The sequence below is a fragment of the Sceloporus occidentalis genome, unplaced genomic scaffold (assembly GCF_023333645.1).
Source record: "Sceloporus occidentalis isolate IW3139 unplaced genomic scaffold, rSceOcc1.0.p SCAF_2, whole genome shotgun sequence".
Classification (NCBI taxonomy): Eukaryota; Metazoa; Chordata; class Lepidosauria; order Squamata; family Phrynosomatidae; genus Sceloporus; species Sceloporus occidentalis.
Window position 1 is genome coordinate 221214859 of NW_028316982.1, and position 12077 is coordinate 221226935.

Sequence of the window (12077 nt, forward strand, 5' to 3'; positions counted from 1 at the left end):
CAAACATAGTTCAGTTGTGTTTTTTTCTTGAGGACAGTACTATTAGGGAGTCTTGCCAGTCTTTCATTAAGACTTGCTAGACTTTTACTAAGTGAGTGAAAACAAACCAATCATCTAGGCTCTCTTGTGGAAACAGGAAATACAATAGCTAGGGATTCTGCTGTAGTACAGCTACCTGTGTTCCATCAGCAGCCTTCCCCATAGCTGACCATCCAGCCATGGCTCAACCTGACACTGGCCCATGAACAAACACCACTAGATTTTTCTAAAGCAGCATTGAGTTTGATAGATAAGAGAACCTCCTCTCTAACTATCTATAAAATGGGTTTTAATAACTGTCTAATCTTTATCCCCATAATTAAGTGCCGTGTGTGTGTGTGTGTGTGTGTGTGTGTGTGTAGGATGTGGCAATGAACTGCAATGTCTATGTTTTGACACACTGAAGACAGGTTCAGTTACCTTGCAGTGAATGTTGGCTAGGATATGAAAGAATCTGATGAGTATGCTCCTAGAATGTATGATGTGTGATGCTTTACATGTAAAATAATGTAAATGGTAAGCTATGTCCCCAGAAAATGAAAAGTCTATGATCTTCCCTAAGGGGAGAGAGAGAGTGTGTGTGTATGTTTTATATTAATAAAATAGCATTAAAGAATGCTACAGAACCTGCTCATTCTCCTATCTTAAAGACCCTGAGATTCCAATACTTAAGAGTGTTTGAACAGTGTTGATGCTAAATCTGTTTGGATAATGCCACTGCTCATGAGTTGGGAGCCCAAGTGAATCCAAACAGATTCAGATTAGCTGACAAAAGACAAAAAATAAAAATAAAGTCAGTCCTGTGCTAAAGTATCAGGAATTGGCAAGGGAAGAATTCAGTTCAACCCCACCCTCATGTCTCAAATATAACTAATGATTTTACTCACAAAGAAAGTATTTCATAGCAGTCTGTATAAACAGTTCTTTTTGAACCGTTACGGGAATATAATGACTTCTTGTTGCACATTGATTCACGGGAACAACTCCCCCCATCAAATTTAACAGACTTCACACGACATCAAAATATTTAACATTGTTGCTGTTAACCTGAAGTGAGAATGCTGTCCTTGTCTAAGGCCCTCAAATGTGTTTGGTTTAGCATGCAGCACCAGTCATGTCCTGAAATGTCCTGAAGGGCAAATTAAGTGACGCAAACCAGTGGTATAAGAGCTTTTTCAGATACAACCCATTTCCTACACAGATGTGTGACAAAAAGTTCAATACAACAAATTACAACAGGTTTTGTATGTTCTCCTAGGCAAAATATCATGTGCATGAGGAACTTGTATGTCTGAAGAAGCTTTGTGGTTTTCCTAAGTTTACAGAAAAAGAGACAATAATATTTTTTGGACGAAGGAAACAATCCAGTAAAAGTATTTCCCTTGATTATTCAAGTACAAAACAAAGGAAGCAAAGGTCACTGCAAAGTAGGAACATTCCTGATTTGTATGTATACACAGAATGCTTCAATCCTTGGTCTTTACCAACTCTTCATGCAGCTCATTTTTGAAAACTTAAATGAGTTAACACAGATGAGATCTGTAGCAACCTGATATAGGAACAAATCATGCAATGAAAATCCTTGGGAGGAGTCATCCATAAACATCTCAACTTAATAGTCTGCCACACAGCCATTCGTCATGTGCTCACTCCCAGAAGTGAGTCTACTGCTCTTGTCTGAGCCCCTCAGATGTATTTGGTTTAGCATACAGCACTGGTCATGTCCTGAAATGTTTTGCAGTAGGGTAAGGTTATAAACTAAGAGTAAACAAGAATGGAAGTGCATATTCTCACAAAGCCTTATTTATCTCTTAAGCTGACTCCTGTCCCAAATCTATCAGTCTACTAGAAACCATCCATTCTTATCTTCAGCTCCTTCAAATATTCATGAAGGAGAAGTACTCCTGAGGTGGCCAGATTTGACATGGCTCACTTGCACACTAAATATATATATAATTCCATCATAAGGAATCTGCAAGGAAACTTGCAAAAGAAAAAAAAAAGACATTCTAACTAGAATGAATTCTACTTCTTCTCTAAGGCAGAAATCTTGTTTGGACATAATACTAAAATGGTAGTAACAACAATACAGAAGGGTTGGGCAACTGTGGGAGTTTAGGGGGCTGTGTTAACTCTCCAGGAGACCTTGGAGGGCAGCACCCCCTACTGCACCCATGTCAAAATATGTATATACATATATAATAAAAACAAAATTTCCTCTAAATTCCCTCTCGAGGGTGTGAGGCCTTTTTCACCATGTTTCTACACACACACACATACCCATGTTATTTTGGGTCCTGGAGAGGCCTTTTTAGCAACAGGAAGCAACTTCCAATCTGTTTAAGAAAACAGTCTTTCCTTGGCCAAAAACGTCCTGAGAAGGGCCAAAAATATGGTGAAAATGCTCCCATGATTCAGAGGGCATTTGGGGGCAATTTCTTTTGCTACAGAGTCATCAGTTTCTCCATCACCTCTCTTTCAGCATGTTTACAAGATCAGAAGTTTTTAACTTTGTTTGTAGCTGACCATTATTATATGTCAGAATCCAGTCAGTTGAGCTTCAAGAGCTGCTGTGGCACTTTAGATATTCTTGGTGTTCATTTTCTATTAGTCTTATACAACATAAAACAAAATCCTATACAACAATTATTATTTATTATTTTTAACATTTTTTATATAGTGCTGTAGATTTACACAGCGCTGTACATACAATAAAAATCGATAAAAATGAAACCTGCCAATGACGTACATTCAAACAAAAGTTAGTGAAGATAAGAATTGCAATCCCAAAACACAAGACAGAATTACTGTATTCAGAGAAATAACTTCAAGCAGTAGATTATGCTTCCGTAAATCACAGTTAATACTACCGTAAGTATTGTAACAATAAACTAACCAATTAACTGAAAAAAGGACGTTAAAGATTCTGATCACCTAGGATGAATCAAGGAGAAGGAAGTGTATGAGCCTGAAAACTTGTGTATATAACACTAAATCCCAGCTAAGTATTTCATTCAAACCAGTCACTGTGGCTGCATCCACAGTGCAGAAATAATCCAGTCTGACACCACTTTAACTGTCATGGGTCAATGCTATGGAATTCTGGGAATTGTAGTTGGCTGTGGCACCAGAGCTTTTGGTTTATTTTTTCAACAGAAAGTCCCTCTTAGCACATACCTCTCTTGGATTCAACTCAGTTCCCTCTTGTAATGCTCAGTCATAGATAAAGGACAATCTATGCTCAGAAAAAATACATGTATGACAAGGCTCTCCTGACTTAGGGAGCTGGGGATGTTTAGCCTAGAGAAGAGAAGATTAAGAGGTGATATGATAGCCCTGTTTAAATATTTGAAAGGATGTCATACTGAGGAGGGAGCAAGCTTGTTTTCTGCTATTCCAGAGACTAGGACCCGGAACAATGGATGCAAGCTTCAGGAAAAGAGATTCCACCTCAACATTAGGAAGAATTTCCTGACAGTAAGGGCTGTCCGACAGTGGAACACACTCCATTGGGATGTAGTGGAATCTCCCTCCTTGGAGGTCTTTAACCAGAGGCTGGATGGCCAACTGTCTGGGATGCTTTGATTTGGATTTCCTGCATGGCAGGGGATTGGACTGGATGGCCCTTGAGGTCTCTTTCAACTCTATTATTCTATGATTCTATGATTCAGAATGCATGTTTGGGATCACATGCTTTTTAACCAGCTCAGTTAAAAGCTTGATTTATTATTCTCTCCAACATGCTAGTTTTCTATGTGCAAAAAGCTTTTTGTTTTACATGGGGAAGTAGACATATAATTCTACATTATGTTATGAAGGAGTACACCTTTCTTCCCAGTGAAGATTGGTTATTAATCCTCTTGTGCCCTTCTAATTTAATTACAGAACAAACTGAGTTGGTAGCAAATGTTTTACAAGTGTTTTGGACTGTATTTTCAAGAGTCATACAAGGCTTTCAAACATCATGCAATATAATTCATAATGAACACTCATCAGAACCAAATATAAAATGAGTTATGTAGGCATGCATAACCATGTGTGTTCATAACTAGGCTTGCTTTCCTTAAAATACAGTCTCTATCATGAAAAGAAGAATGAAATAAATTCTAGATACGTATTACAGTTGCACCATAAAGTTGTCAATATATTTGTGAGTTAAGAACACAACTCCAAATCTTTTGAATATTTCATATACATACCAGGCACATTATTTTTCTGTATAAAAAAGAAAGGAGGGACGAATTTAGCTGCACAACCAAGACTAATTTTAATATGTGTGGTTGTGGATTTCAATAGCCTTTTTCAATATACAGTATCTGTGATGGAATGCAATCTTCATGCCACGGGTATTTAAGTACTGTTAAGTACTTATTTAAGTACTGGGGGTGGGATCAGAGACTAATGCCAGACAAACTGGTGCAAATTGTGAGACTACCATAAATTTTCAAAGGATTGTGTAAGATGATACAGATCTGTCAAGCAATTATCAAAGCAATACATCCTACTTACCTGAAGGTTAGTTTCACTGAAGTATCTCTTATCTGAGGAGGATTTTTTCTTGCCTATATGATTAGAACTGGCATATTAATGTGCCAGAATACTATTATCTCTCTTCACATTTCTACTCATGGTTTGGAATTTGTCTTTATTTCTCTGTCCAATCTTCCTTTGAAATGTTTTTGTTCCAAAACATCTACTCAGAGAACAGTGACTGTATGCCCAGGGAAACTGAACTGTTCGGCCACTGTTTTTGGAGTGTTGCCATTTCTAGTTTGTAGTTTCAGTTTCAGCTGAATTTGTAGCAGGATTTTGTACCTGCACTCCCATCCATGCCATACATCCTGCTGTAGATGAATAGCCATTTAGTGTTGCAGGGCTGTCTGTATGCCACTAAAGGCCTACCATTCAAAGCTTGTGAGAGTTTTTTTGGATTCTTCAGTGAATTTACTCATGTTCATATGCGCGCGCTCTCTCTCTTGCTTGCTCTCACTCACTCTCATTATCAGTTTCTTGCACACACATAAATACAATACACATTCATTCAATTACCTACCTGTCTCATAGGAAAGGGAATAAGCACTACCAATGGAATCATCCTTTTGTACCAAGTATGGAGCAGTGGTTTGAGTGTTGGACTATGATTCTGGAGACCAGGGCTTAAATCCCCATTCAGTCATGGAAACCCAGTGGATGACATTGGGCAAGTCACACTCTCTCTGCTTCAGGAGAAGGCAACAGCAAACCACCTCAGAACAAATCTTGCCAACAAAACCCTATGAAAGGTTTGCCTTATTGTTGCCATAAGTCAGAAACTGCTTGAAGGCACACAACAACAAAGAACCTGAAGGAGTCTGAAAAACATGTTGCTTAACTGGTGTTTATACCTTAACAAAACTAGACCCTGCACCATCAAGTAAAGACAAGGAAACAAAGATATGTATTTCCTTATAGCCCTCATCCCATTCAAACTGAAATCCCCTCACCTTGCAGTCTCTTGACAACACTGCCAAAAGGACACTTACCAGGCCGCAGGACTCTGATCTCCAGCAGATTAGAGGTTCTATCTGCTAGTCGTGTCCAGCTGCTGTTGTAGTTCTTCCGCCAGAGCTCTGCTACACACTGGTACTTGCCTGCTTCTGTGTCACTAGCCCTACTGATGCTCAGGCGCACATTATTGCTGGATTCTGCTTTCTCAATGGCTGTTCGGGTACGGAACCCAGTGTACCTATCACCCCACTGAACACCTCCATCACGAGTGAAGGTAACCAAATCGTGAAACTCGGTGCTTCCAGCTGGCTGAAAACGCCATGTCACAGACACTGGAACCCATGATGGGTAATGTGGCTTGATGATGCATTGTAAATCAAATGATTCATTGTAGGTCACTCCAGGGGTGCGAGAGATGGCTGTAACTGCAAAACCAGCATCTGCCATACATAAAAAGACACAGAAAGAGAAGATGTTAACAACGACTTAAACTAATCCATGTAGTGAGATAAGAAGATTGTTTCCTGATTGCAATTTGGAACAGTGAACAGAAAATTAGACAAACGACTTAAATGCACATATGAAACGGGTATGGGCAAACTAGGCCCTAAAATTCTACAAAACAATTTATTTATTTATTTATTTATTTATTTATTTATTTATTTATTTATTTATCCTCTTATTTATTTAGTCATCTGGTCTAGCCTCCTTAAATTTCTTTTGGGAGAAATGCAGAATATAAATCCAATAAACAAGCAAACAAACATACTGACTTGCGGTGATTAATCATTTGTTGAGGAAAGGTTTTTTTTTTAAAGGGGTTTTGTGTGCTGTACTTTTATTCTGTTATGTTTTAAATGCTTTTAAACTTGATCTGAATTAGTGTTTAATAGAATAGTGTGTTCAATTGTCCTTAATCCACCTCCCCCATCAGTATGTTTTAGTTATGCCTTATTTTAATCTATGCTATGAGCTACCTTGGGTCTCATGTTGGGAGAAAATAAACTGGAGGGGAAGCACTTAACCAATGGTTTCAAAAAGCCACTGACCAACGTCAAGGTCTTTAGTATAATTTCATTTTGAAGAGATTAGATAGCAAATATACAGTTCAAAACCCTCTTTTTTACTATTTTGCCTTTGCCCATTGCTCAAGTATGATGGTTTGTCTACCATTCAAGCAAATAAGAACAGGTTAGCAGTTCAGGCATACACTATGGCCTCATTTGCACTGCAGAGGTAGTGCAGTTTGACACTGCTTTAGCTGCCATGGCTCAATGTTATGGAATTCTGGGATCTGTAGTTTTCTGAGATATTTGGCCTTCTCTGGTGCCACAACTACAAATCCCAGAATTCCATGGCATTGAGCCATGGCAGTTAATGTGATATAAAACTGCATTATTTCTGGACTGCAGATGAAGCTAAAGTTGTACTTGGATTTTCAGATGGTAGCAGTGCACAATTATTTTTAGTCCACTATTTCCAAACTTTCATGTTTGATTTTACAACAGTCATCCATGTGCTGTTCAGATTATATTCAGACTACTGTAATGTCTTCTATGATCCATAGGGCTGCTCTTGAAGAGCATCTGAAAGCTTCAACTGGTGTAAACCATGGCAGCTTGTTGTTTGACTATTATTCTGATATCAGAGGAAATGCATTTTTTCCCAGTGATTTTCCAACCCTGAAGTAAGAGTTGGTTTCAAACTCTGGAACTCATTATAAGGAACCACCTTACTTGTTAAATACTGTTCAGGTTAAAACAAATCTGCAGTATCCTCTACAGAGGATACTGCCACATGCAGAGACCCATTTTGTGAGTATGCATGAGAATGGTTTGTACTGGATCTCTCCCAAAATAAGGAACGCCGTAGTCTTGCAGTTACAAGCGGTCTTCACCCTCACTGCTTTTAGAATAGCTGTCAAAACACAGTTTTTCATCTTGGGCTTTTAAGATGTCTTTAGTATGTTGGGTTTTTAATGTTTAATGATCTATGGTTAACGTTTTTATGATGAAATTGTTGCTCTTATTATCTTGTTCAGTTGTACAGTGCCTTGGTGGCGGCACTGTACTTAAAAATACTTAAGATTGTTTCTGTGGTGCAGGTAGATCATGTTTCATCTGCTGTGCACAGCAGTCTGCTTGGTTCCCCATGGTCTCCATATTTCACACTACAAGAACAAGACAGTACATATGTACAGCAAGACTGTAATTGACTGGGATAGAGTTTGTGCCTGGATCATTGCATGCTACTGCTATAAGGAGTTTAGACAAACTCAGCCCATGGAAACATAACTCATATCTTTAAGAAATCCCACAAGATATATTCTCTGGCTCATTTCCTTACACCTAGCTTATGAGGCTATGACTCTGACTGACTCAAGCTACAAAGACTGCTCCTTCTCCTGAAGGTGCATGTCTAAAGTATTCCACTTGGTGCATCTCAAGGAAAGAACTGATACTGGTGTGCCTTTGGAGCTGTTTGGTAACAGGAGCGGCATACTCTAGATGAGAACTAGAGCTCTAAGGTGGGAGACAAGATACCCTGTCACTGCTTGTGAGTGTATGAATTTCCTTGGCAGGGGTTTTGAGAATAGTTACAGAGAGTGAACATGTGAGCATGTTTTCTGTAGTGCTTGTGATGACTAAAGCACCTCTGAGATCTGCTGTCTTATTATAATGATATTGGATAGTTTTTGAAAGCTACAGGTTGTGAAAATATTACAGTTCAAACTTAGTAATGTATTTACACAGATATAGCCACTACTGTTATGCTAGTGATTTGGACTGATTATCAGCCAAATGTGTATATCTTTGTGATACTTTATTTATGAAATAAACAGGTGGTCATATACTTTGAGGAATTTAATTGAAATGTCTTTTCCAGCATGTGAACGTGGATATAAAATATATCTGTGAATCTGTTTTTGTCTGCTGTATAGATTTGTTTATATTTCTTATAGGAAAAAATAAGCATCATTATGGGTGGTGAGGGTGGTTTATATCATAATAAAGAGCTTACAAGTAAAGTACCTGTAAAACAGATCATGCTGGCTGAGATCAGGACGTTATGCTCTTGGGAGGCAGTTTAAACTCAGAAAGCAGAATTAATTCATTAGAAGAAGAAGAAACTTAAGAGAAACCATCCTTTTATTTTCATACTGACTGCTAACCTACAGTATGTTTTGCTCCCAAGAGCTTTTAGTTTGCTGAAATGTAAATGGAATAAGGAGCTTGCTTGCCTTGTTACTTAAAAAAAGCCTTGTAACTCAAGAAATGCTCATACCACATAAACCCAATGTTGCTTCTTGTTAGTTCTTATCCACAATGAAACATGACATGGAATACATGTACTGCATATGGAGTCTGTGAAACCTTGAATGTGGCTCTCGGGACAACATGAAATTGCACACACGGTAAAAGTTGCATAATCCCCCTGCTAGAAAACATACCATAAAGCTACTCAGAATTATACGTTGTTCTACCCTTTCACGTGCTTACAGGCCAGATGACAGTTCCATTTATCTGGTCCTGCAAGACAATGTTAAAGTAGTCTTTTGTGTTGTTCACAAAGTCTCTACCTCTTGAACGAAAGACTAGAAGGTTTTAATTAACAATGGCAGGCAGCTGGGACATTAATTGCAACAAGCAGATTAGCTTTCGCCTGCCAGCCTCGCCCCAGAGCTGCTACAGCGATCTCTGCACTTACAGCAAGGGGCTCAGGACTTCTAATCATCAAAGGACGTCACGATGGCAGAGCTCCGGCCCATGTAATTACAGCAAAAACAGGTCAATCTTTGGGATTAAAGCCTTTTCAAAATGTGTTTAATGATTATACAGGAGAAGAGGAAGGGACCAAGGGAAGGCAAAGAGTAAGCATTTTCCTTCTCTCGTTACATTGAGAATGGAATTTGTGTGCAATGTTGTCTCTGAACTCACCTGCTTTAGATAAAACTCCTGGATGCTTTTGTTTTGGTACTGAGGCATATGGACACAAGTCCCCTTAAGCAGCACTGAACTTGGAAACGAATGCCTAAATTGCTTCCTAATAAATTTTCTTTATGTATATAAGTGTGCACGTGCACAGAGAGCTCCACTTGGGAACTGGAAGTCATTTTTACAATGTGCCAGATTAAAAGCTTGGACATTTTCCTGGTCAGATGAATAAATGTTGGCTACTCAATGAATCTATAGGTCTCTGGCCAAAGATGGTGGAGTCTCAGCTTCTTTCAATGAGAAAACTGCTCCTGCATCATGGTAAACATTCTAGGACTCTTCCCTCCTTACCAATGGATCTCTACACTGTTCTAAATTTGTTTTCATCTTGACTTTTGTTTAAATGTGATGATTAATGTAATCCTATTTTAACGTTACAACTTATTATGTTTTTAGTTGTATCTTTTAAAAAGATGATGTTATGAGCCATCTAAGAGTACCAGTAAACAAACTTCCAGATACTGAAGCTCCCTAGCTTCTCATTTTAATCAACAGCACAGTGCCTGTTGGTCTCCCTGAGGAATTGTCTATCAGAGCTGGATAATATAATAATAAAATAATAAAAATTTATTTATATCCCACCCCTTTGAGCTCTTGAAGTTGCTAAAGTTCTAAAGTTTTATATACCATTCTCTCTTACCATGAAGCTCATAGAAGTTCACACACAGCTTCTAGACAGTCTTACACAGAGGCAGCTTATAATACCAGACCTGCTTAGATTGCGCATTTGAATGACCCAATTACATTTTTACACTAGCCTCTATTTTGAGAGGTGGCCTCCTGGACCTAAATCCTGGGTAAACTCAATCTCTTACTTGCCACTCAAAGAAACTGCAGGGCTTAAAGTTATTGGAAAATGTAATAACGTGCAGATCACTATGATCTTGCCATTCATAGCTTCTAATATTTCTTTGCTGTGGAATCTTTGTGTTAAACTGCCATCCTCTACTACAACATCTAACCTATTGAATCCAACAAAGTGTAAGTTTTGCAAGTTGTGCAACTTGATTTTTATTCAGTGCCTCAGACTCCTTGTTTCTGGGTTATAGGAGATGTTATTTCAAAGATCCATAATTTGCTGTCATCCCTGGTAATTCTTACACTTTGGGGAATGGGCAGGGTCTTGTCTCAGATAACATTTGCAGCTGCTACCTGTATAAATCACTGAGACTTCTTGCTGTTTTCAGATGACTGCAAACATAAGCATAAGGTCAGAGATATTAATTTTTCCCATCTGTAGACCACCACATCTGGGGTGATTGTGATAACCATAATTAATGGACATAAGAGAAAAAAAAAGATAAGCATACCATTTATTTGCTTATTCTTGCCAGAGCTTGGATTAGTTACTTTTTGGACTAGAACTCCTAGAATCCTCCAGCCTGCATGGCCAGTGTTTGCAAATCCACATTTGCAGAGGAATGCAGGTACAATCTTGAAAGGAGGATCACGGTAGTAAGGGAACAGACAAGGTCAGAAAAAGTGTAAGTCCTTCCCACCCAGCAACTGTCCCCTTATATATGGACTACTGACTATTTTCCTTCAGTTGGCTTCAGAAGGTGGCTGATGTTATCTGTATATTCATTCCCTCACCTAGGGCCTGTATTTTGGGGTCCTCATATTTTTATATCTCATATTTGGGCATAGCATGTTTTTGGGAGATCAATGACAGGAACACGAGGTTAAGTTCCCAGGGAAAAAGGGTTGTTTCCCTGAGGCACGTGTGCATAAAAGTAAACAAAACCATCAAATCTAAAGTGCAACAGCAATAAAAATAGTAATTGCAAGTACATTTCTATACTGCTTATCAGTGAACTAGGGCTCCCTAAGCGGTTTACCATGTGTAAGCAAATTGCTGCCAACAAGCTGGGTACTCATTTTACCGATCTAAAAAAGGATTGAAGACTGAGACAACCTTGGAGCTCTCCTCTAGGTTCAAACTTGCAACACTGTGGTTGTGGTACTAGTATTTAACCACTGCACCACCAGGGCTCCCTACATGCTTCTTCCTTCACCCAAGTAATACGCATTTCTTCTCAAAACCTGAGACAAAGGATTTCTTCACAACCAAAAGCAGTAAGCCAGTCTCTCTGCCTATCCCCTGTTGTTTTTCACAGACAAACTTCTCCATCCACCTATCTCAGGAATATCCCAATCCAATAACTGCTTTTGTTAAAACCACAATCCCAAGCTGGGATCTCTTTGTTCATTTTTGGGAGAAATCATTCAGCCTTTGTTACCTGGCAAGATCGCATATCACCTAGGCTAGGGCTACTTTTAAGGTATAAATATGGTTTCAAAACCTAACCTCTATGCACACAGCTGGCATATAATATAATAATAAATAAAATTTTTATTTATATGCCGCCCTTCCTACGATATACACCTGGCTGTGTATGTTGTGTTTCCCTCAGACCTCCCAGTCTGAGCCACTCCAGGTTTCCACAGTCTTTTTTTTCCATACAGGTAATTATAACTCCACTGTAATCTCTAAAGCTCTGCTATTGCCTTTCCAAATTTCTATTTTGGCTAGCTTTGTATGCAGGGGTTGTTTGG

General features: G+C 38.7%; 1 protein-coding gene across 5 annotated transcripts in view; it reads right to left on the minus strand.

Moving 5' to 3' along the window:
- The window catches only part of LOC149319712 (immunoglobulin superfamily member 3-like), a 187546-nt gene that overhangs the window by 62273 nt on the left and 113196 nt on the right, over positions 1 to 12077 (minus strand). For all 5 annotated transcript variants that reach the window (XM_089512236.1, XM_089512233.1, XM_089512234.1 and 2 more), the window contains one exon: positions 5562 to 5966. In XM_089512236.1, the coding sequence (XP_089368362.1) occupies positions 5562 to 5966 (405 nt within the window). The remainder of the gene's footprint in view (positions 1 to 5561; positions 5967 to 12077) is intronic.